This window comes from Panthera pardus, unplaced genomic scaffold (genome assembly GCF_024362965.1).
Source record: "Panthera pardus isolate Hobbes unplaced genomic scaffold, ASM2436296v1 HiC_scaffold_24, whole genome shotgun sequence".
In the NCBI taxonomy this organism is placed as follows: domain Eukaryota; kingdom Metazoa; phylum Chordata; class Mammalia; order Carnivora; family Felidae; genus Panthera; species Panthera pardus.
This window is the reverse complement of record NW_026526810.1, coordinates 1914399-1940702: the sequence shown is the minus strand read 5'-3', so window position 1 is coordinate 1940702 and position 26304 is coordinate 1914399. Positions and strand designations below refer to the sequence as shown.

Genomic DNA, 26304 nt, shown 5'->3' with positions numbered 1-26304 from the left:
TTGTGTGTGACATGTATTAGGTGCTCTACACTTAGAGTGAGCTAGAGAAAAGAGAATGCTATGAAAATCGTAAGGAAAATACATTTACAGCACTGTACTGTATGGGAAAATATCTACATGTAAGAGGATCTATGCAGCTCGCACTCCTGTTGTTCAAGGCCCAGGTGTACAGGCAACATCCTGGACTTTGAGGTTGAAGCCTGAAGTGGGGGGGCAGTCTTGTAGGGCTGAAGTGAAACTTTAGCCAGTGGAATCTGATGCTGTTTCTGAGTAGATAGTGTCTGAATCGAGTTTAATTGTGGGACACCCAGCTGGCATTCAGAGCATTGTCTTTTGGTGTAGGGGACCCCTCTCCCCCGACCAAGCACATGTTGCAATTTTTACCAGAATCAAAGACCAGCAGCCTCTCCAGAATGATGGCCCGGTTGCAGCACTGACTCTTGGTTTGTGTTCGCAGATTTGGGGAGACTAAGGAGGGGCAGGGAACATTGATGCTGTGCACATGTATGGATGACATTTGCAGTGGGACTCCCCTGGTGGGAGGCAGAGACAGTCAGATAAGTGCCTGCCGAGACTGGCCTCCTTAGGCTAAAGCACCCAGTGGAGGTGTCAGAGCAAACCCAAGTCTTTTTCCTGGGGAAGTATAGATATCAAGTGCCTCAGGATCCCCAGATGTCTCATCACACCTAGAATAAGAGTTAAACATTTATATTTTGCTATTTTTCTCATTATGGATTCTTTTTGCATTATAGTAAAACCTCGGTTTGTGAGCATAATTCATTCTGGAAACATGCTTGTAATCCAAAGCACTCATAAACCAAAGCGAATTTCAAGAACCGTTGGCTCAGTTGTGATCCTGTGATGTTCAGCGTCATGTACTACTTGTATTGCAAGACTTCGCTTGTCTATCAAGTTAAAATTTATTAGAAATGTTTGCTCATCTTATGGAACACTTGCAGAACAAGTTACTCACAATCCAAGGTCTTGCTGTAATTTTGATTTGTTAAAGTATAGCATTAAAATATCATTTATCTTGATTACTGCATTGTAAAATTAAAATTTTGCACCCAAACTAGGGCCTCACTTGTCTCACCCTAGTCACGGCCCTGGCTGGGATGTTGAAGTGTGAGTTCCTCGAGGGTATTAAGCCCAGGATTGAAGTGTAAGAACCGCTCTGCCCTGGGGTGCGACATTGGACTTCATGGCTCCTTTATGGTTCAGTGTGACTGCATTCTGAAAAACATGTATGGTACGCTTTCCCTGGAACAGGTGCTGGGAATACAGATATACACAAAACTTGGTCCCTTCTCTAAAAATTCCTATCTAGCAGGGATAGGATGGGAAGCATGCCACTACCACATAGTGAGTGTGCTGTCAGGGGTAGCTCATAGTGATGTGGAGAACAGGGAGACCCCAGACCCAGCCGGCAGGAGGTAGGGGTCTGAATCCTATGGGAAGCCATTGGTTCACATGAAGGATGAGTTGACACTGACCAGGCTCAGGAAGAGGGAACAGTAGGATCATAGGTACAGAGGCAAGAGACTAGGTGGTTGAGCAGGAAATTATAAGTAGTTCCACGCCACCGAAGCATATATTTTGGGCAGGGAGGTTGTAATGAATGATAAAGCTGGAAGAGGCAAGTGCAATAAGACCATGAGGAGCTTTGGAAACCCTATTCAGGAGCTCTGACTTTATCCTGTGTGTAATAGGGAGTTATTGAAGTCTTTGAAGCAGATGGGGAACATGAGACTCACTAACGTGAAGATTAAAGCAGTGCCTTAAATAACCTACCTAAAAAGTAGCATATAGGGTTCCTTTTTCTCCACATTCTTGCCAACATTTGTTATCTCTGGTCTTTTTGATTAAAGCCATTGCAATAGGTGTGAGATGATCTCTCACTGTGTTTTGATTTGCATTTCCTTGATGATGAGTAATGTTGAGTATCTTTTCATGTATGTGTTGGCCATCTGTATGTCTTTGGAAAAATGTCTATCCAGGTCCTTTGCTGATTTTAAAATTGGATTATTTGATTTTCTGCTCTTGAGTTGTATTATTTTTAATATGTATTTTGGATATCAGCCCTTTATCAGATACATGCTTTGTGACTCTTTTCTCCCATATTGCCTTTTCAATTTATTGATTGTTCCTTTGCTGCCCAGAAGCTCTTGAGTTTAATGTAGTCCCAGTTGTTTATTTTAATTTTGGTTGCTGATATTTCTGATGTCCTACCCAAGAAATCATTGGCAAAACCAATGTCAGGGATTTTTCCCCCGTGTTTTTTTTTTCCCCTAGGAAGTTTGTGGGTTCAGACCTTATGTTTAAATCTTTGATCCATTTAAAGTTAATTTTCCTGAGTGGTATAATATAGGACTCTTAGGTATAGATACAAAAGAATTGAAATCAGAACCTTAAAGAGATATCTGCACACCCATGTTTACTGTGGCATGCTTAACAATAGCCAGCACATGGAAGCAACAAATTGTCCATCAATAGATGAATGGATAAAGAAGACACACGCGCGCGCGCGCGCGCACACACACACACACACACACACACACACACACACACACACATAGGAGTATTACTCAGCCTTGAGAAAGAAGGAAATCCTGCCATTTGCAACAACCTGGATGGACCTTGAGGGCATTATGCTACATGCGATAAGTCAAACAGAGAAAGACAAATACTGCATGACATCACTGATCTGTAGAATGTAAAAAAGCTGAACCTGTAAAACAGAAAACGATGGTGGTTACCAGGGGCTGGGGAGTGGGGGAATTGGGGAGATGATATTTAAATGTATAAACTTGCAACAAGTCAGTAAATAAGTTCTTGAGATCTAAGAAAAAAAAAAAAAAGAAAAGTAAAAGAAAAAGAAAGAGAAAAGCATATTACAGTGCAAAGACCGCTGGCCTAGTGTTTGGGAACCTGGCCTGGGCTGTACTTCAGGCTATGTTCTTATTGGCCACTTCAGGGGACTTGAACCAGTTTTCCCTTTTGGAACCTCAGTGTTGTCTTTTGCATAACTGAGGGGAGGGTGTCAAGCATTGCAAGGATCCCCTAGAACATCTACATGATGAGATTTGGCACCACCTGAGGTTCCTCTTGAGAAACTAAGAATTTATCTTTACTACGCAGAGAAACTTTTCCTTCAGAACATCATGGATTAATGTTTCTGCGCTCTGCCCTATATTTACAATGAATCTCAGCCCACTGACATAGTTGAGAACTGGGCTAGCTTTGGTCCACAAAGTCCCTTCTCACTGTCTCTGCATCAAGTATTGATGCTTTTTTTTTTTTAAATTAGTTTTTTTTTTTATGTTTAAGAAACACATTCTTCTTTATAAAATTTTAATTCCAGTATAGCTAACATATGGGGTTATATTAGTTTCATATGTAAAATATAGGGATTCAAGAATTCTATACAATAATCAGTGCTCATCAAGATAAGGGTACTCTGGGGGTGCCTGGGTGGCTCAGTCGGTTAAGTGTCCAGCTTTAGCTCTGGTCATGATCTCACGGTTCGTGGGTTTGAGCCCCACATCGGGCTCGCTGCTGTCAGCTTAGAGCCTGGAGCCTGATTCGGATTCTGTGTCTCCCTCTCTCTCTGTCCCTCCCCTGTTCACAGATGCTCTTGCTCTCTCAAAAAATAAATGAACTTAAAAAAAAGAGAGTTAAGTGTGCTCTTAATTCCCTTCACCTATTTCCCCCATCCCCCTCCACCCCCCCACTTCCCCTCTGGGAACTATCTGTTTGTTCTCTGTAGTTGAGAGTCTCTTTTTTGGTTGGTCTCTTTTTTTCCCCTTTGTTTCTTAAATTCCACATGTGAGTGAAGTTCATTGCTTATTCTTCTGCCCATCATGCTGATGTTACTACAAAATGGATCCCCAAAGAGGTATCCTGAAGGCTAAATATGGAGGCAGAGCCCCTGGGACCCTTATCTCAGTGAGTTCCCTCATTGCCGCCACTTAAGAAGCACCCCTTCAACCAGTTCTTACCGCCAAAATCTCTCCCAATGGGAGGGAGCACAGCCCTGCCACATCCATGTGTGCCTCCCTGACCACACCACCTCCCTCCTTTTGCGTTCCTTCATAAAGATGGCTGCCTGTGTTTTCATTGCAGAACTCCTCTGACAGGGAGTCCATCCTGAACATCCTCCAGGTTCTCGGAGATCTGCTTTCTGTTGGTGAGTAAGGGGTAGTGGGGGCACGTGGCTGTGTGTCTCCTGGAATCTGTGTAGCCTGGAGGGTATTGCTCAGCTCAACTTCTCTGTCAGGGACTCTGTCACCAGCCCATCTTTTTCACTGAGGTTAATAAGACCCAGGGTAAAGTGGGCTGATTGTACTTTGGGCTCTTAGGGTTCTTCAGTCTTGTCACACACCCTATGGTGACCCAAACTTAGGAGGAAATTCTGCTCTCGGTGATTCTTCTACGATATCTCATCTATGGTTATCCCAGGTCTAAAGAGAGAGCTAGCCCTTCATGACTCTACCCCTCCCCTTTCTCTGCTCCCCTCTGTTGGCCCATTAGACAGCCAGGTATTAGCAACTTCTTAACGTATGTCAAGTGCAGATGGGAATATGGGGTAGGAGGTGGACTTAACAGTGTGGTAAGCTGTTAAGTTCTCAGAGAAAAGATGATACAGTTCACTGTGCTGGAATCAACTGAGTTAACTGGGGCAGGCCTCGGCTAGCTCACTTCAGCATGAGGGTCCTGGAAAATATACCTTCTGGGACATTGCAACATTCACTCTGTTTCCATTTCTGGGTATACCAGCCACATTGCATTAGAAAGAAACGTTAACACCAAACAGACAATACCAAAGTGAATGTCCCTTTCAAGCCACAGAGCCTCCAATTACAGGTTCAGGAGGAAGGGTCCAGTCATAGTGAGGTTTTCCTATAGGCTGTGCTGCCCTCTGATGGCAGGGTGACTTCCCAGCAGTCTGCTGAGTGAGGTACCCTTTGTAGGTGAAGCCAATTGTCTTCTGGGATGGTGCCTCCTTCAATTTGTCCAGAGGTGTCTGGAAGACTTGAATGAGACCTTGGAGTTCTCCTTCTGAGATAGGTGCTGATTATTGTTCCTTTAGTAGAGGATGCTACTTTTCATTGGGATTAAAAATCAGAGGGTCCCCTTTGCCGATAATGTCCCACCCTGTTGGCCACCTTGTGAGGACAACCATGCCCAGTGCATAGAGAATCACCGAGGTCTCCTTCCAGGTTGGAATGTAATCACTGCTTTTGAGCTTGTCCTGGAGCAAGGTTGGGGGGGGGGGTGCCCTGCTCACAAGTATTCTTAAGTAGAAAGACCAATATATTTTATCATAACTCCACACCCTTAAAAAAATTTTTTTTAAACATTTATTCATTTTTGAGAGAGAGAGAGAGAGAGAGAAAGAGAGAGAGAGAGAGAGAGAGAGAGAGAGAGAGAGAGAGAGAGAATGAGTTGGGGAGGGGCAGAGAGAGAGAGGGAGACATAGAATCCAAAGCAGGCTCTAGGCTTTGAGCTGTCAGCATGGAGCCTGATGTGGGGCTCAAGCCCACGAACTGTGAGATCATGACCTGAGCCAAAGTCAGATGCTTAACTGACTGAGCCACCCAAGCGCCCTCCACACCCTTTTCAAAACTCCTGAGATGGATGATTGGATGCCTGTTTCTTAAAGAATTGCTCTAGCTATTTCCATATATTCCTCTCATCAGTTGCTGAAGACCAGCATCAAAAAAGTCATATACCATAAATTAAATTATTCCAGATAAACTATCACCCCAATCCCTGTTACTGAAGAGTCACACCTATATCAGAAGCCTACTGATATTCCCTCTTCTCTTAAGGGTATGATTCTAGGTAAGCCTATATGCATGTTTATATACATGCACACGCAAATACACATACATACACTGAGACTCAGCAGGTTCTCAGGAAAGCAGACTCCATTTATTAGAGCTGTGGTAGGTGAGCGCACCTAGGTTCTTACATATTCCATTATTTCTCCATTTCACACCTCCACCCCAACCCCTTACCTGAGTAAAAGCACAACTTGACACAAGTTGCTTCAGAAACCATACAGTCTTGGTTTCTGGGGCGAATGAAGTGATCCTTGCTCCATCTCTGTCTGTGAGGCCCGCTTTCTGCTCCGAGGAAATGAGGTTGATTGTTTGGGGGCCTAGCTCTCCTCTCCTTTCTCCCTCAGGCACTGACCGAAGGATTCGCTACATGATCAGTAAGGGTGGCAGTGAGGCCCTTCTGCAGACCCTGGTGGACACAGCGAGGGCAGCCTCTCCAGACTATGATGTCCTCCTGCCCCTGTTCCGGCTGCTGGCCAAAGTTGGCCTACGAGGTACCCCCACCCCCGGACCTGAAGATGACCAAAAGGCACTTGTGGGATTGTTATCATGAGAGCAATTTGGGAAACTCCTGTGGGGGAAGTGCGGGGGGACCTAGACACCCTGGTGGTGGTGGTGGTGGGACTGGCCCCACAGGAGAGGTAATTTTGTTGTCCTGGATGTGCTATGGCAGAGCCCAGAGCAGGCCCAGGCTCCGGGGCATGGAGCAGGTGGGGGACCGAGGGGTAAGAGTCCCAGGCAGTTGTCACTCACTTACCAATAAACAGAACCATCTTACATGGACGTTCATTATGTAAGTGCATGAGTTTCCCGCAGCTGCCATAAGGAATGACCACAAACCACGTGGCTCAAAACAACAAATTTATTCTCTCACCGTTCTAGAGGTGAGAAAGTCTGAAATCAGGGTGTTGGGAGGGTTGGTTCCTTCTGGAATCTGAGGGAGAATCTGTTTGGAGCCCCTCTCCTTGCATCTGTGTTTCCAGCCATCCTTGGTGCTTCTTGGCTTGGACACACATCACTTCATTTTCTGCCTGCATTTCCACATGGTGTTCTGTTGTATGTGCCCTTTGTGTCCTCTCCTCTTCTTACAAGGACATTGGTCACTGGATGTAGGGCCCACACAAATCTGTGTGACCTCATCTTAACTAGTTAAATCTGCAAAGACCCTGTCTCCAAATAAGATAATCTTCTGAGGTTCCAGGTGGACATGAATTTTGGGAGGCCAGTGTTAAACCCATTACCATCAGTCACGTGGAAGTAGAGCTTCCTTTGCAGAAAAGAAGATGGGGGCCTAGAACTCTTTCCACTTATGTTCTATTCCCATTTCTTTTTTCTCAGAGAAAGCCCTGAAACACCTCCCTAAAACCTTAGAACTTCGTGGGGCACAGTTCAAAAAGCCTGGGTGCTCAGGATGCATGTAAACCTTGCAGACTAATCATACTAGCTAAGCTCCCATTGTGTGCAGTCTTACATAAGTCATAGTTGAGAAGCCCAGGGGCTGTGAAACGTGGGCTTTTGTTGTCCAGTGCAGCCAGCAACAGCCAAGGACACAGGGACTCCGGGGCACTTTTACCTTTCGTTGTTTGGATCTCTGCTGCGTCCATTCAACATTCCACAAACAATGACTAAGACTCAGGCACCAGCTAGCACCTGCGTGAGTGTGTTCTAGACAAAACCAGTATAACTCATTCATTGAATATTCAACCAGCTATTTACTACACACCTCCTAGGGCTGGGCACCATACTAGGCCCTGGGAACTCTGGTGAGCAAGAGAGATAAGGGGCCTGCTCTCATGGAACTTACATTCAAGTGGGCAAGGGCAGACGGTGATTAATTAACTAGACAATAGCAGACTATGATAGTTAGCTAGTAGCTATGAGGGAAAAACAGGGTAATGTTCCTCTAAGGTGGTGTGGTCAGGAAGAAGTGACATTTGAGCCAACAGTTGAAGGATGAGAAGAAGTCAGAGCAAAGTGTGGTCAAGTGAACTTCAGAAAAAGATTGAGGAGGGGCACCTGGGTGGCTCAGTTGGTTGGGCATCTGACTTCAGCTCAGGTCATAATCTCCCGGTTTGTGAGCCTGAGCCCCTCATCGGGCTCTATGCTGACAGCTCAGAGCCTGGAGCCTGCTTCAGATTCTGTGTCTTCCTCTCTCTCTGCCCCTTCTCTGCTCATGCTGTCTCTCTCTGTCTCTCAATAATAAATAAACATTAAAAAATGTTTTTAAAAAGAAAAAGATTGAAGAGACACAGTCTCTACTCTGGTTATAAACAGTATAAACTGGGAAGCCATGCCTGAGTTTCAGGCCTAGCCCTGACACTATTAGCTGTGTGACCCTGGGAAAATTACTTAACCTTTCTGAACCATTGGGTTCTCCTCTATAAAATGGAGGTATCAGTACTTAATTCTTGGGTTGGTGTAAGGATTGACGTTGTAAGTGACCTGCTTAGTGTGTGGGGCCAGAGGCCTGGCAAATAAGAGTCATGTAGGTTTCATAGGAGAAAGACGAGAGATGTACCAGGGGCCTGATTTCCAAATTGCGAACTGTTGTCATTGTATCATCACGGCCTCTGCCATCACCAGATTGTAGTCCTCACCATTGCCATGCAGGCTGCCATTGGCCAACCTATACAGAACGGAAATGAGCTTGGCTGCTCGGGAGTAGAGCCCGATAGATGCTTCGCTTCTGGTGACAGGAACTGGTCATATTAGTTTGGTCACCACCTCTTCGCTGGTGTCTTGATCTGGAGATGAATATTGATAAACCAGGTTTGGGACACTGTCTCTGTTTTTCTCATTTCCAACTGCAACGAATCTGATAGTGCTTGTATTGTGCAAAAACAAACGTAGCAATTTGGACATCGCGCTTTGGGAAGGACAAAAACAAATGTGACAGGTGGCACAGCCACCTGTTATAGGAAATGCCAGAACCAGAGAATGAAAGGTACTTTCCCCTTATTTCTTATGCTTGCTAATTATTTATGCTTTACTAATTATTAAAATAATTATGACCTACCTGCAGCACTAAATACCAGATTATTTGGATCAGTAATTTAGAGAAATTTGTGAAGAAAAATTTATTATCTTACATTATGTTTTCACCTTTTAATTAGCAATAATCATGCCTCAGATAAACCTCATTGGCTATGATATTGCCACTGCACAAAGCTTGTTTTCACTTTTTAATATAAAGCTCTCTATCATATAGAAAGATGATCTTTTATTGCTTAGGCCTAACCATTGTTAACATTTTGCCGTATTTTCTTCACCTGTTTATTTATTTATTTATTTTACTAGAAAATTTTTTTAAATGTTTATTTATTTTTGAGAGAGAGAGAGAGAGAGCGCGTGCAACAGGGGGAGGGGCTGAGAGGGAGACACAATATGAAGCAGGCTCCAGATTCTGAACTGTCAGCACAGGGCCCTACGTGGGGCGTGAACTCATGAACTGTGACATCATGACCTGAGCCAAAGTTAGACACTTAACTGACTGAGCCACCCAGGCACCCTTATTTATTTATTTTTAAAGTTAATTTATTTATTTTGAGACAGAGAGCATGGGAGAGGGGCAGAGAGAGAGAGGGAGAGAGAAAGAATCCGAAGCAGGCTCCACACTGTCAACAAGGAGCCCGATGTGGGGCTTGAACTCACGAACGGTGAGATCACGACATAAACTGAAATCGAGAGACAGGCACTTAACCAACTCAGCCACTCAGGCACCCCTTCGCCTGTTTATTTTTATTCAAAATATTTTAATGAAAGTTACAGGTAGAATTTTGCTCTTAAATATGTTCGAGTGCATTTCTTTGAAAAGAGATATTTTCCTATACAACCCCAATACGTGATTACAAATCTAACAAAATTAAACATGCATGCATAATTTATCCTCATTTCAGTTTCTCCAAATATCCCAACAGGCAAATTACAGACATGTTCAAAGAAGGATCCGATCAAGTTCCACACATTGCATTTGAATGTTGTGTAACTTACGTATCCTATATTCTAGAACTATCTTAAAGGAAGACATTTATACCCTACTAAACTGGAATTCATGTTTGAGGACAGCCAGAAACATGCTTCCATACAGGGGGTATGAGTCACACAATCCACAAGGCCTCTTGTAAATATTACATGAGGAATAAATGGACTCCGCATATACCCTGCCTTAGCTCTTCTGAGCCATGTCGTTCCAATGGGAACATACCTAGTAGCATTTTCTGCTATATCCATAAATCTCATTGGCAATCTTCATTCTCTTGCTTCTATTATCTTTGCCTTCCTGTTCCTCATGCATTGTATAACCTTCAGAATTCATGGGAAACACAGCTAAGATGGATTGCTTTGTGTTCATAGATAAAAAGTTTGGACAGAAGGCACTGGAGTTGGAAGCACTTGATGTGACGTTAATTCTGGCCAGGAAGAACCTATCTCACAGTCAGAACCTCCTCCACTGTCTCTGGGCTCTGCGTGTGTTCTCCTCCAGTGGTAAGTTACTCAAATTGTGGCTTTCTGGCCTGGCTTCCCGACTTGGGCGGGACACCTACAAACCATTTAGGGCTGGGGGTTGGAAGGAGGGTGTGGGTGGAAGATACATGTCATCCCAAGAAGATCAATAAGCCATGAGGAGCCTCCTGTCCTACAGGCTGTAGAGGTGAGAATTTCTTTCTTTGTCTTTTCCTCATCCAGGCAGAATTCTTGAGCTCATTCCCGAGTTAGATGTCAGCGTTGTTTTCCATTGGAAACCACTTATTAGAGTCCTCTAGGCCTCTCTATTAGTACTACAAGGTGAGAAAGACCTGTGGCAGGAGACATCATAGGACTTCATTCAGGCCTTATCATATCTAAGGCACAGGGCAATGTCAAGAATGACCCTTCACATCACAAATCTCCCTACCGTGTCCCTGAAGTTGCTTATTGATCACAGCATCCTTTAGCAAAACATCTTTTACTTTGTTTTATCTCTCACTGCTTCTCAGCATAGTCCTTCAGGTAACTAGATGCGTCCCAGCACACGGCTTGATATTTATTTGCTGTCTCCTGATCTGGATGGTTTCAGATTATCCTAACAATCCTGTATCTCCATTTACCATTTTATAGCTGAGAAAAAGAGAACAAAGTTAGGAAGAGTGAAGTACTTGCTTGAATTTATACAGACAAGTTTGGGGGCTGAGTTTCTAACTCTAAAACTCATGTTTACTCTCCATATGGGGACACTTCCTGTGAACAGATTAGATTCTGTACCTTCTATCTCACATAGAATGAGCACAGACGTTATTTCTCTTTTCTGAGCCCCTTTCCTGCACAGTGAAAGTGATGTAATGCTCTCTAGAGGGAAGAACATGGCTTAGATCCAGGAAGACCTGGGTTTGACTTCATTCTTTGGGAGTCCTAAGGCATGGGCATTTAACCTGTTTACTTTGGTTTCTTCTTTTATAAAATTATGGTGGTCATAAGAGCTCATAGACGTGGTAGATGGGATAAGTGAGGTGACGTTCATGGGTATGTTTGTCACATAGCACTTGCTCAATTAGTTTTCCTTCCCTGCTCTACTCTTTTCCCTTAGTCCTTTGAAATAATAGGAAGAACACATATAAGGGGGAAAGGTGGAGGCTTTTCCCTTTAACTGTCCTCAGAACTGCTAAGATCCTTAGTAGGGTCATATTTCATTGGCTAATTCCATTAATAACCATGAAGCACCCATAAAGAGAAAGTATTTCTAGGAAGAAACAAGATAGATCCTTGACTCCATGTTCACAGATAAAGCCTCCTCCCACACTCATATGTTGACCAGGAAAATCAGAGAATATTTGGGAGAGGCCGATAAGATCTATATAAACCAGTCCATCTTTAATTAAGGAAAACCTAAGTGAGGAGCTGTGTAAAAGGCAACTCTCATTAATAAGCAGCCAGAAGGTCTGCCACCCCCATCTGGAACTTGCCAGCAGCACAAGATTTGAAGTATCTCATTTTGGTTTCCTAAACAATAGTTATTAGGCTGAATAACCCAGCTTTCTTCTCATATATATAGGTTATAGAGATCTTGAAGAATTCATTTTAGTGGGGAGCTCTAAAGAAATGCTGGGATTTGCCTATAGGTATTAGGAGCTGGACATTTGTCTCATGTTCTAAGACTGTATTTATTGTACCAATGAAATGTTTCATATGATATTTAACAAAATTATACTATCACTCTGTATACATTGACTTCACTGATGAGAGGTGAGCGGAGTTCACGAATCCTGTGGATGGATTGCTGTCCCTTTGGTGAATTGTTAGCCACTGTTGAATGTTCCAGGCAGCTTTCTAAACAGCTCCTATCTGTGGAAGGAGTTGGCTGGAACCATAATGGGTCTGTGACAGCCAGTGAACCCTCAGCAGCTCTCTACTGGCCAATGGGGATGTTGACAGAGCTGCCAGAGGTCTGACCTTGGTCAGGAAGACAGCCAGGAAGAACTCAGGGGGCGGTTTCTTATTGTTCCCATCTTTCAAGTCCAAGCCTAAAGTCTTCTATGTTAGAATCTGTGCTCCTAAAACTATTTCCTCCCTAACTCTACTTAATACGGGAATTTTGCTGAATGATTTGCCAAGAGATTTCTCCAACATGTTTTCCCAGTTTAGAAATAAAGGGCTGAGTTAGTAGCCATGAGAGTGGAAGATTGATGGGCAGGACTAGATTGCCAAATCCCTGAATTTTGATCCAGGCAGTTACTGCCTGTACCAGCCTCAGGAGGGACATATGCATAGAGAATGTTCCAGGAACACTCGGTCTCTGTAATCACTAAGACATCAGCCTCAGTGTCTCTCTGGTGGACTGTACTGGGATGAACTATATTAGAGCCCCCCCCCCCCTCAGATTTTCATTTATCCTTCTTTCCTGGGGCTTGGAGCAAGCCAGGATAAGCTTCCCTGTTCCTCTCTCTTTGTTTCCCCATGACCCCCTTGCTCCCACTCATATTTCCTGGAATAAGCCTGGCCCAAAGCACAAAGCATTTGTAAGTCTTGGTTTCAACACACCAATGCAGTGGAGGGAAGAGAAAAGAGAGTCACACCTTGGAAGATAGCATCCTTCCTTCTTTCTCTGACACTTCTGCCCCCTGCCAAACTGATTCCATTTTGTATCTTGTAGGTTCCCCTTAGTTTTTGACATGACCGGGGCCCTTCCTGAAGTGAGCGGCATGAAGTGAGGGACTGGGGATGTTGCAGAGGGGCCAGAGCATCACTGGAAATGAGCGTGACGTCCAGACGTTTTGGGTCCAAAATATGTATCTGAAGCCCCTCATCTGACCAAATACCCATTTACTTATTTCTTGTCATTCAGATCTAAGACTATATTTTCATAACCATCCACTTGGGCAAAAAGGCAAGAATTTCCCAGGCTAGTTACCTCAGAGGGGGAAGAATTAATTCTTCTCTTAACATGCTAATAGATAGGGGCATCATTAAGTCTTAGTCTCAGTCATGGGAGATCCAACTACAAAAATTGTCAGGGAACTTGGAACCAGGGTGCAAAGGAAAGGGAGCTGTTTTGTTTATTAGGTTGCCTCTTAGAGCTTTAAAGGAGTCAGTCCAAGCTGGATTGAATCTTAACCCATCCACCCATGACTTTTCTTCATTGTGAAGTCTCCCAGTGGCAGAATATGTCTAAGAGAGTATTTTGCAATATACTAGCAGTGTGTGTATATGCATGTATACCCCTGTGTGTGCATGACTGTATGTGTGTGCATGTATGTAACATGTGGGAAGTTGATGGTGGATGAAACCACTTGAATTGAAACCCAAAGATCTACTTACAGAAAAATCTTCTGTTTGGCATTTGCCTTGACTATTCTGAGTAAGAATACAATGGAGAAGTACAGTGGGACATCAGAAATGAAAAACATAACTTCATGGCTTGGGCCCCCTTTGAGGAGATAGTGTGAGAAGATAATGTATGCTTTACAGGTGATCTTTGTTTCCAAGCCAAGGATGAAAAGAACATAAAGGTTCTCTGCTTTTAAGTGACCTTTTGCAAAGAAGGTAATGGATCTCCCCTATCTTTTAGGGCCACTCCGTAATGCTAAAAAGAATTCTTGGTTCAGATGGTTCAATAACTACTGTGATTTGGTCTTTCTCAGTCACCACAGGAGCCATGCTGGGAATTAATGGAGCAATGGAACTTCTTTTCAAGGTCATCACCCCTTACACCCAGAAGCGCACCCGAATAATCAGGTACAGAGCACTTTTGTAGTGCTTTTCCCCTCTTTGTAATAGATGCAGAGATGAAGAAGGCCTCGTGGCTTCTCATGGTGCTTCCGGTTGAGTTGAATGATGACTCCTCACTTGCAGATATGGTGCAATGACTGTGCTGTCTCAACAGGCATCCCTCCCCAACTGCATGTGTCATTTTCTCTCATCCTCACAATGACGTTGAAGGAGCATGTTATCACCCTCATGCTCAGATGAGGAAACGACCATGTGGAGAGAGCTTTATCCAAGATCACAGTGCGAAGGAATGGCCGGGCTGGGATTTGAAAACAGATCTTTCTGACTCAAAAGCCCATGTTTTTTGCCTGAAGCTTTCTAGTGTCCCTTTTACTCCTAGCAATTCTACATAGTTTGCGTAGCCCTTAAAAAACAGTCTAGAAATGGCAGGCAGAGGTAACCCTCCTCAGAGCATCTCTAGAGGCAGCCAGTTAAATTTCTGATATGAGATCCGGGCATTGGCATAGTCCATCTTGGTTGCATGCTGGGTTTGAGATGTACTTTTATGATTAGAAAATGAAACTCAGCCCCCTCTCTCTGGCCCTGCTTGCCGGCGTGGCGTGAATCACAAACTTAAAAAGGGAGATGGTTAGACACATAGAAGATATTCGGAACCATTAAGATCCATCATTTATGGGAGTGACTCAGCGAGGACCTTGAAAGAATATTAGAAAGAATTCAGCCAATTTCTGAGATATATGGGGTCATTTGGCAAAGCAGCATTTCCATGCCCAGCCAGGAGATTTTCTGCACCTCAGCATCAATCTTAGGCTCTTGTTCCACCTGACTATTTTTCTCTTGGGTCACCACCATAATGCCATTATCATCCATCCTGACCTGCGGCTCTCTATGCCAGCATTTCCTAGAGTGAAATACATTCTATTTCAGTAAAAAAAATTCCTCATCAAATATATTTGAGAGGCACTGAGTTAAACAAAATTACACAGATTCCTTTATGGTAAGACTTCCCTGAGCCTTTGTAAAGCCCACACACATCCAAAATATCCATGATGGGTCCTTAGGACACCTTGTCTTACACCTGATTTGGCCAGGGAACTGAGCTTTTTCAAAGACCACTGTTTTGGGGGGAAGTCAGTGTTCTATGTACCTCACTTTAGAAACCTCTGGAGAGCAAATGTATTGTAAAGTGAGATTCAACTAAATTCTACCAAGGGATCCTCAGCAAGTAATACAGAACTTCAGAGTCACAAATTCAGTGACTGAAAAAGATGAACTTTCCTGATTTTTCTGTAATTGTACTTTACTTCCATCTTAAACTTCCATTTAAGTCCACTCAGATATGTGCGATTTGGATGTGCGTGGTGTTTATCATTGTATGTAGGCCTTTGCTGCTGACATCTACAGTCTTAACACGCCCTTTGGTTACCAGTCCATTAACTTGATCATTTTCTTCTATCAACAAGCCCTCTTCTAATCTGCTGGTGTTTCCATTCATCTGTTTGGCAGCTCAGGAGTATGTGGTTGCCTCCTGGACACTGTGTGAAAATCTGTGGGATGGCTGCTGGGCCCTTCCACAGAGGAGTTTCACCCAGTCATCTCTTCCTGCCAAATGGGTGCCATGTTGTTTGGAAGGCTTCTCTAAGAAGCCTTCCTAGACAACCATAGCACTAGACTCCCTTCTGGGGTCCTGATAGGTTTTATTGTTTTCCTTGTTCAGGCCAAGCTGGGGCAGGATGAGTGACAATGCACAGAAACCCCTTCTCAGAGCCTCATGCCAAGTTGCTATGTCTATTTCTCTTTTTCTCCTGCAAAGCAAGTTGAATTTGGGCATAGATCTGATCAAGGTGCTATGGGAAAAAAATGATTCACAGGGGTGGATGTTTGCAATGACAAAAGGAACCTTTCAGGGAACTCAAGCCGATTTCTGCATTTCTGGTCTGTTCTATAAAATTTGGGCAAAATGATTTCCCTTCTTGAGCCAAATGCCAAATTAATACCAAACCTCCATAGAGAAGAGACTTCTTGACCAACCTCTACCATATGGCGGTCATGACCATGGCATTCATTATGTGCCCTGCCCTGTCTTGAGCTCTTAGCAGGTGTTAGCCCATCTGATTCTTTCCTCTTCTCTGTGAGGCAGGTGCTATTACTGTGCCCAATTTCACAGGGAAAAAAATGGAAGCTGAAAGAAGTTAAGTGATTTGCTGGGATTTAAGTGGAAGAGCTGGGATTTAAACCCTGTCTGATACATGAGCCTTAGCTCTTAAAGCACCACTGGAGTGTCTTACATGGTTTATTTCCAGCATTTTATTTCTAAACCACCATATGTAAGACGATCATAAACACTTAAAGTTTGTTTAAATTTTTGTTGCCGTCTAAATGGCTCATACTTGTAGAGCAATTTGCTTAATGATAGGGGAGTCTTTCTCTTCAATCGAATGGCTATTTCCTCCCAAAGGCTAAATAAATGTCTGCTCCCTCCATTTTCGGATTCTTTCCCACAGCTGCCTTCTTTTCTGCCTTACTCCCAGCCCCCCATAGCCAGGTAAGAACCAAGGCACTGAAATCTGAAGACCAGCATTGTCGCCCTCATTCTAGCAGATTCCATGGCAACTCATTTAACCTTCCTTAATGGAACTTTTGCATTTCTCCAAGTATGAATTCCAAGTCCTACCTCCTGGGTTTGTTGTGGACATTAAGACATAATGTGTAAAAATCTTGTAAACTTTGATGTGACGTAACACTCTTAACCATCGTTAATACAAATCCTACTGGATCCTTGGCTGGCTGCTTCAGATCAGGCAGCAGGGCCAGAGGAAAGCACGCAAATAGCGAGTTTCTGCCCCTACCCACCTTCTCCCATGGACTCCATGCCCCCAAATAGTAACTAAGATGTACCCACATGAGTTCTGTTCAACTCTATTTGGATGCCAGCACCTATGGGTTTGAAGGGGTCTTCCAGGACAGGGATGAAAGTACCATGTCAGAGGACATGAATAGCCCTACAGAGTATCATCCTCCAAATGATAGCACGCTATTGGAGAGTTATCCTTGGGTGCCTTTGTAGAAGCCGATGCCCAGGGTTATCACTTAGACTCCTCCCTGCCCTGGAGATTAAACCAGCCCTACTTCTCCAGCACAAACCTAAAATTAGTGGTGCAGCTGTCCTCCAGTGAAGTCCTGTCTCCACAGAGTACTCAGGGTGAGATTTATGACAGAGGCACTCACCACACACCTTCTAGAGAGAAGGGGCGTACAGGGCACTGCTAACCCTCTGTGGCTTGTGCCCATCCTCACCCCCAGGGAGGCGGTTATTCCCGGCCTGGCCTTCCTCACTTCCCAAATACTTGCCGTGTTGGCATAGTTTTCCTCCATGCATTTGTGTTGGCTTGCACCTCTTCCCTCATGACCAGCACTCCAGCCTGGACATGTTTGCTTCTACAGCCCTCTACCTGGTCTTCCTTGACTTCAAAGCAATGAAGAACCTGTCCCAATATCTATTCCATCCTTTGGTCCCTCCTCACATCTGTTTCTAACCTATTCTCCTCACATGTGGTATGCCCCCTCCTGCCCCGAGTCTCTCCTCAGGGCTGACCTTCTGCTGGAATGGCATTGCTGCCTTACTGAGTGGAGAGATTCTCCCCACTCTGAAGACCCCACCTTATGCCCACTGCTCCAGGTCACCAGACAGAAGGAATCTTCTCCCTCAGTGCTTCTCTAACATTTCATTCATACTTTCCTTTAACACATACCAGATTTAACTCTGTACTACATTGGCCTGTGTGTCTTCTCTTCTCTCTAAATTCTAACCTTTCTAAAGGTAGAATTCCAATTCTCTTATCTTGCTGTTCTCTATAGGGTGTACCCAAGTGCCTGGACTATGGAAGGCTCTTAATTGAATTAAAAAATGTTTTGGGGGCACCTGGATGGCTCAGTTGGTTAAGTGTCTGACTTCGGCTCATGTCATGATCTCATGGTTCATGAGTTTGAGCCCCGTCTTGGGCTCTGCTGACGGCTCAGAGCCTGGAGCCGGCTTCACATTCTGTGTCTCCCCTCTCTCTGCCCCTCCCCCACTCACAGTCCGTGTGTGTGAGTCTCTCTCAAAAATAAACATTAAAAATTTTTTTTAACTAAAAAAATGTTTTTGTGAATAATCTATCTAGTGATGAATAAAAGCCAACATTTACTGAGTGTGCATTACAGTGGACACCTTGTATTTATGAACCCATTCCTCCTTGATCCCCAGCTGGCTCCACATGCATGGTTCCATCATGTCTAAACATGCCTGGGACATGGCATGGCAGGCCTCCAAGAATGCTGTTGTGTGAGGGACTGAGGTGCTTTCTGGGCAATAGCTCATTCTAGGAGAGTGAGAAGCAGTGACACTCAGCTTGAAAGAGAACACAATCTCACTCACTAGAGGGAAAGAAAAACTTGTGAGTCTTCTCTCCCTTCCTTACAGTTGTCTGGGGAACCAACCTAGTCTGGCAGAAGGGACTGATCTGAGTTTGAATGGACGCAAGGGGCAACATCTACGTTAAAACTTTGCTTAGTATTTCAGATAGGCTTCCAGGATTTGGTTTGATGATTGATTCAGTTGGGGCTTTAGCATTTATGGGGGAGCTTTTTATAGCAGTAGGGAGGGAGAAATGATACTGAGCCAGGGCGAGCTGGCTCTTGCTAACTTGTTCCTACTGTGAACAAGTTTGTTTATCTGCACCAAAGCTGTCTCTGTGCTGTCCAGTTTCACTAAGTAGAAAAATTTATTGAGGCAAAGAAGGATTGCTTGTCTGTGACTGAATCATCTTGTGACCTTAGAGAAGCTTGTGTTTGTTCCAGAAGCAGACGCTTTCTGCTAGGAGCTGTGCTTCCTTTGTTCCTTCATTTCCAGAATGAGCTTAAGGGTTTTGGTAACAATAAGAATGGCCATTTTCACTGCTCATCAACTTGACCATTTCCAAAGCACGGCCACATCCCCTCTGAGCCTGTTGGATTCTCACACCATGCTGTTTAACCCAAGCTTTGAAGCTGAGTTACCAGTTGCTGTCATCAGTATACCACCTAAGACTTTAAACGCTACCAACTTGTCTTTTCCATAAAGGCATCAGCATTGATCAGAAATGGGTTGAGTTTTCCAGCAGAGAAGCTGGTTCTTAAACTTCATTGTATTCCCTGATCATTGTGCCACTCCTTGAATAAGAGGACTCGGCCGTCCACAGGCTGAGCTGGTTCCTTCATCCATCACCTTCAGTTGCTCTGGAGTTCTCTGAAGATCATAGGAGGTCAGGAAGTGTGTCATTTGGGACCATGCTGGTCTCACTGTCACAGAGGACAGCATCTCCAATATTCCCATCCCTTCAATGTTCTCTCAGATTTTCAGCAGGGCTCGCCTGCTCTGATTTACACTTTTTAGGCTCAGGGCTTCCTGGGGGGCCTGGGTTGGCATGGGGCCATGGGGTTCAGAGGCTGTGCATTCTACCTGTGCTCAGACACCTTGGCGACAGCAGGAGATGGATGTGTGGGTCTTCAGCAAGCCCCATAAGCAAATTCTCCCACTTACTTTCCTGTTGTCCATCCCATTTGTTCCCTGGGCTCAGAACACTTTTGGGTGATCTTCTCCCTTCAAAGGCCCGATCTCCAGGCATCTCTGGCATTTGAGCTTTGCCTGAGTGCAGGATTAGTGGGCATTGCTTCATTGGCAGCCCTTTATGGTGATTTCATCTTCAATTTATGAGCTATAAAAAATGTCCTGCTCCTCTTTTTCCTCCCCTGAAAATCACTGTGTTTTCCCAGAGCCAGGCCTTCTGGGCTTTCTCCAACCATCACACCATTCCACTTTATCTGACAGATGAGTGGGGACTCAACCAAAGCTAATGGGTTCCCTGAGATTATGAGCGATTGGGTGACTCAGCTACTTTGTCACCAAGACAAAGAAGCAAATTTTCCTGTTTCTCAAAATAGTTTCTGAATTTCTCCCTGGGTGTTCATTTCCTCCTACCTCCACATTAATGGCTTTGTGACTTTTTGCTGCTCTCCACTCAATATAATTAGACTCTGTGGTCTCCAGGGCATGGACTCACATTAGGGGTTCAGAAGCTGTGTGCTCCAGATCACTTGGACTCAAATACCTTGGAGAAGGAACAAAAAAATTCCACCCCAGCCCCACAAGTGCTGATACTGGGAGTGTGCACCATGGCTCAGCTTACTGACAGAGTGATTAGTACATTTGCCATCTGACTCCAAGCCTCTAGCTGATGGTGGAATGAATAGTTTCCTACATGTATTAAGCCTTGGCAACTAGGTTTGTTGGTTTAAATCCCTTTCAGCTTCTTGGGAAGTCAGTGATCTCTCCCTGCTTAGGGCCAGCCATAGACATTCAAGTCATAGGATCTAAAGTTGGAAGGCCCTTCAGGATCTGCTGGTCCAATGCCTCCGTTTTAAGATAAGGTCACTGAAACCCAGAGAGGTTGAACTGAGCCTTCTATCCTAATTTCAGGACATTATTCATTTCTCTAAGATGCTCTAATGCACAGTGAAAATTAAACATGTCCTGAGCCAGGACTTTTAACATTTAATCAACAATATTCTATGTCTATCTTGGTGCTAGGCATGGGGATTTGAAAACAGCAGAAGGTGGACCGTGTTGTCTAGTTGCTGGTGAGTTTGTGGTAACAATAACAATGCAATGTGGTAGGAACTTTCTGACCCAGTGTTGGCCTTGTGAATGGGCCAGCTTCCTGTTGTGTGGACACATTCTCATCATGTGTTTATCCAGAAGTGCCCTTAGACTGGAGCCCTGTGCTTTTGGCGGCCATGCACGTTGGAGAGCCTTCCTTGAAATGTATAAAGTACTTCCCAGGTACCTGAGATGGGCTTGGATTGGTGGTGCCATCCATGCAGGGCTCCTAGTCTGTTTCTCTCCATTTGGGGAGAGATCCCCTGCTCTCTGACCCCCTGCCACCTGAGTAATGTGGACCAGATAACTTGAGGAGGGGGAAGTGCTTTGGAGCACATGCATAAGAGGTTGTCTTGAGAGTCTATGGTCAGTCCTTGATTAGAGTAGGATGGCCTGGGGCACCTGGGTGGCTCAGTCCATTAAGCATATGACCTCAGTTTGGGTCATGATCTCATGATTCATGAGTTCGAACCCCACATCGAGCTCTCTGCTCTCAACACAGAGCCTGTTTTGGATCCCTTGTCCTTCTCTCTCTCTCTCTCTCTCTCTCTGCCCTCCCCGACTTGTGGTCTCTCTCTGTCTCTCTCAAAATAAATAAACTTAAAAAATTAATGAAGTTGGGTGGCTTGGCAAGCATATTACTGCCACTGTCTGGCACGGTGTTTCTTCCTTAGCATGACATGAGATGGGGCAAACACAAAGTTATTGACATGCTGATTTTGGGTGCATCAAATCATATGGAAAGAGGCTCTGAATAAAAAGATAGAAAATCTTGGACCCTGCGTATCCTGGGATGGCTTTACACGTGCCACTTCACCCTGGTGAGATTCTCTATCGAAACTCCATTTCCATCTTTATCTGCTGAAGCCTGCACTGTCTGTACCTCTTCATCGATTTACCCACATTATTCCCCTGGAGACTGGAGGCAGGCACTTAGGAACTTTCACTTTCCATAGAAGTTAATCTTCTAGCCCAGCCTGACTCAGCAAGGAGCTTTTGTAAAGAGGTTTGTATGTTCCTGTAAATCATACACTCCACACAATACTGAAACTGCCTGCAAATATGTGGGGGAGCAAATTTGAAGAACTGGAGGGAGGTATGAAAAGACCCTCTCAATAGAGGCTCTTGTGACCTTCACCTTTTGCTTTGAGGAAAGTGATATGTCTAATAGGCCATTACCAAATTCTTCAGGGATTGATTCCACACTCAGACATCAAAAATGATAGAGCACGTCGGGGAAGGAAACACACTTTAATTTTCCTGTGGGGGTGCTGTGCCTGGAGATGTGCTCACTTAGTAGTGACAAGCCAACTCAATTAGCTGGAAAGGAAAGGGTCAAAAGGAAGTCATTATGCAGATGTATAGTCATCTAAAGATAGCTGCTTTTATTTTTTAATTTAATTTTTATTTTGAGAGAGAAAGAGAGGAAGAGAGTGAGAATGAACAGGAGAGAGGGGCAGAGGCAGACAGAGTCTTAAGGAGTTTCCATGCCCAGCATGGAGCCTGATGTGGGGCTTGATCCTGTGACCCTAGGATCATAATCTGAGCTGAAATCTGGTCAGAGGCTCAACCAACTGAGCCACCCAGGTGCCCCTAAAGCTAGATGCTCTTAATAATTTAGACAGAGATTGCAGGATGGGAACAGATCAGAGGCTTTCTAAGTTCAATTGTAGTGCTATTGCAATATTAGCTCTCCTGATATCATTAATTATATTCAAAACAGCCAATGAGAAAAATGGCTAAAAAGTAATAGACTGCCATTTGAAAGAAATGAATTATTATAAGTTAGGTTTGAATTTCTTTCATGTGGTACATAAGAGGTATTTAATAAATGCCAGTGAAATAAGTGAACACTTATTTTAGTTTGTATGAGTTGCTCTTTATTGGCTATTTATTCATTCAGTAAGTGTTTTGGGGGTATTTATTATCAGTAGAGATGTGTGAGCTTGGAGATTAAATTAAATAGTCCTTGTCCTCAAGGAGCTTACCAGTACATGCACATATCAGCATATAAACCAATATAATAAATACTATAATGGGAGGATGTTTGAAGAAGGAAGATCTTAGTCTATCCCAGAACTGGCAAGGAGGAATTCACTGAGAAGGAAGCTTTTGGTTTGAAATAGGGAAAGTTTCTAAGACGTTAAGATTATAAAATTAGAACTTCCAGGTAGGGGTAGAAACAAAGGCAAAGACAACAAAAGGAAAAAAAAGAAAAAAAAATCATGAAAAAATGTTGGTTTATATAAGGCTGGACTATATTGCAAGAAAATAAGGTCAGAAAACTCACCCAAATTGATTTGAAATACCCTAATATCTTATCAGACAATAAGAGAATGGGAATATATAATTCACAAAAAGAAAATAGAAAAGCTGATACACTCATAAAAATATTCAACTTGCCAATAATCAGAAAACACAATTTAGATCAAGACACCAATTTCACACATCAGAGTAGCAAACACTTTGAAAAATGATGTTGGTGAGGATTCAATAAGACAGGCACTCCTGTATGCTGCTAGGAATGTGGGTTGAGAAAGCCTTCATGAGAATAATTGGATGATGTATATAATATTTTTTAAAGCTTCTATTAACTCAATTTTTTTCACTTCTTGAAATCTGTCCAAAAGAAACATTGAAGACGGTGATGAAGATGTGCACAAAAATATCAATCATTGTATTATTTATAATTGGGAATATTATAACCAGAAAAACTATGATAACAGGGGATGATTATAGTAAAACTGATATAGTTATACATCATAATATTATGTATTAAGGCAACACACAAAAAACAGATTAGGAATGATGTATACCAATGGCAATCGCTTATGATAAAATACTGACTAGAAAAAGTAAGGTTCAAAATTCAGTATGATCCCAACTAAGCACACAACTTCTACTTTAGGCAAATATGAAAGAACTGGGTATAGCCTTATCTTCCTACATGAAAAAAACAAACCACAGATAAAATATATAAAACAATGTTTTAAAAGATACTAGACATCAGGTGATCAAGGGCAGTGATCCCTGAGAAATGAACCTTTAAATTACCTTGGTTAATGACTTAGAGAATTTCCAGGTTGAGTGCAGAGCTATGGACCCCAGATACAACTTGGTAGATGGCTTAGCACTGATGGGACAGAGTTAAGGGGAGGACTGAGAGTCTGGAGACACTAATGTGCCCAGAATTTATAGGACAGAGTGCTGAAAGGAAGAGAGCTGTACAGACACAGAGAACTCTGGATGACTTCAGAGGTTCTCCTTTAAGAATTCATCTGGATATTGATCAGTGCATACTTGTAGGGAAACTACCCAAAGCTAGGGGAAATCCACCTGAAAGGAATGGAAGGAACAATGCCTAGTGCTCACACAAGGCTGTATATAATGTTTGGTTCTACAAGGCAGACTGCAAAACCTAGCGATTTCTGGCGTATTAGGTAGAATACACAGAAGAATCTTACCTCAGTAGTGGGTAGTATTTACCTCTAAACTGAACACTGCTCTGGTCCTGTCTATCAAATTTAAAAAGCAAGACCTGAATAGATAAAACTGTTTCTAAAAAACTTAACTCCGTCTCAGTATAAAGCTTCAGAATAATGATAGGAACACAAACATATTCAGCACCTAGCAAAGTAAAAGTCACAATGTTTGGAATCCAGTAAAAATTACCAGACATGCCAATAAATAGGAGAATACTGTCCACAGTGAGGAGATAAATTATTAAAAGCCACCTAGAACTGAGATAGATGTTAGGATTATCAGGCAAGAACATTAAGAAGTTATTCTAACTATTCAGATTTTCATATATTTAAAGTTTAAGTAAAGATGCAGAAGATATTTAAAAAGACCTAAACCAGGGGTACCTGGATGACTCAGCTGATTAAGCATCTAACTCTTGATTTTGGCTGAAGTCATGATCTCACAGTTTATGAGACTGAACCCTGCATTGGGCTCTGTGCCCAATGGAGTATGCTTGGGATTCTCTCTCTGCCCCTCCCCTGCTCTCTCTCTCTCAAAAATAATAAAATAAAATAAAAATTAAAAAAATACCTAAATGAACTTGTAGACATGAAAGCTACAGTGTGAAAGAGGTAAATACACTGGATTGAATTAAGTCAATTAGATCTGGCAGAAGAAAAGATGAGTGAACTTGAAGACATAGCAATAGAAAGTTTCTAAAATTAAGCATAGAGAAAAAAGAAAATTAAGAAAAAAAATAGGGGCGTCTGGGTAGCTCAGTCAGTTAAGCGACCAACTCTTGATTTCAGCTCAGGTCATGATCTTACAGTTTTGTGAGTTTGAGCCCTGCATGGACTCTGCGCTGACAGTGTGGAGCCTGCTTAAGATTCTCCCTCTTTCTCTGACCCTCCCCTGATCACACTCTCTGTCTCTCTCAAAATAAATAAAAAAAATTTTTAAACAAAGGGAAAAGTAAAAGAAAAGAGCATCAGTGAATTATGTGACAATTTCAAGCAGTCTAATATATGTATAATTGGAGCCCCTGGGACAGGAGAGTAATGTGGAGACAGAAAAATATATTTGAAGAAATAATGGCTTAAATTTCCTAAATATGATAAAAGCTATTAAATCAGAGATCCAAGAAGCTCAGTATACCACAAGCACAAGAAGCATGAAGAAAACTACTGTAAGACAAATCATAATCAAATTGCTCCAAACCAATGACTGAAAAAAGACACATGCACATGGGAATGAAGATAAGAATCAACAGATTTCTCTTTGGAAACAATGCAAGTGAAAAAATAGTGGAGCTACATCTTTAAAGTATGGAATTCTATATGCCATTAAAATATCTTTCAAAAATGCAAACAGAATAAAACTTTTCAAACATACAGAAGCTAAAAGGATTCATTGGTAGTGACTCTCATGACAGGAAATGTTAAAAGAAAACCTCATGCAGAAAGAACATGGTACCAGGTGAAAGATCTACTTACTCAAAAGACTGAAAACATGGAAATATTAACTACATGAATAAATATATTTGATTTTTACTTTATGATTTCAATCTCTTTAAAATATAAGTATTTCAGTACAAATAATCACAATGTAGTCAGGAGTTTATATTTCATGTAAAGTTAAAATGTGTAACAATAAGAGCACAAAAGTTAGGACAGGTGAAGTGAAAGTGGTTTTTTTTGCAATGGTCTTATAATATATGAACTGGTATAACAACACTTAAAGGTAGACTGTGATAATTTAAAAATGTATGCTAATGCAAACACTAAAATAATAAAACAAAAAACAAAGGGTTATAGCTAAGACAACAAAGATGATAAAATGGAATAAAAATATTCAATTTAATCCAAAAGAAGTTGAAAGAAGAAGAAAAGATGATCAAGGAACAAGGGTTACATACAGACAATAAATAGTAAGATGGTAGACTTATACTTAACCACATCAATAAGGTGTAAATGGTCTAAATATCTCAATTGTTAGTGTAATAATGATTTCAGGAATAGAATATAGTGATTCATCATTTACATATAACACCCAGTGCTCATCCCAACAAGTTTCCTCCTTAATGCCTATTACCCATCTAGCCCATCCCCCCACCCACTCCCC

The 26304-nt window shown here is 42.8% G+C and overlaps 1 protein-coding gene and 1 pseudogene across 2 annotated transcripts in view; one reads left to right on the top strand and one right to left on the bottom strand.

Annotated features, from left to right (window-relative positions):
* The window catches only part of AGBL1 (AGBL carboxypeptidase 1), an 832432-nt gene that overhangs the window by 54605 nt on the left and 751523 nt on the right, over positions 1 to 26304 (top strand). For both annotated transcript variants that reach the window (XM_053888750.1, XM_019460194.2), the window contains exons 2-5: positions 4123 to 4186; positions 6191 to 6337; positions 10197 to 10328; positions 13958 to 14051. In XM_053888750.1, the coding sequence (XP_053744725.1) occupies positions 4123 to 4186; positions 6191 to 6337; positions 10197 to 10328; positions 13958 to 14051 (437 nt within the window). The remainder of the gene's footprint in view (positions 1 to 4122; positions 4187 to 6190; positions 6338 to 10196; positions 10329 to 13957; positions 14052 to 26304) is intronic.
* Positions 8884 to 9013, bottom strand: LOC128773104 (U4 spliceosomal RNA; annotated as a pseudogene).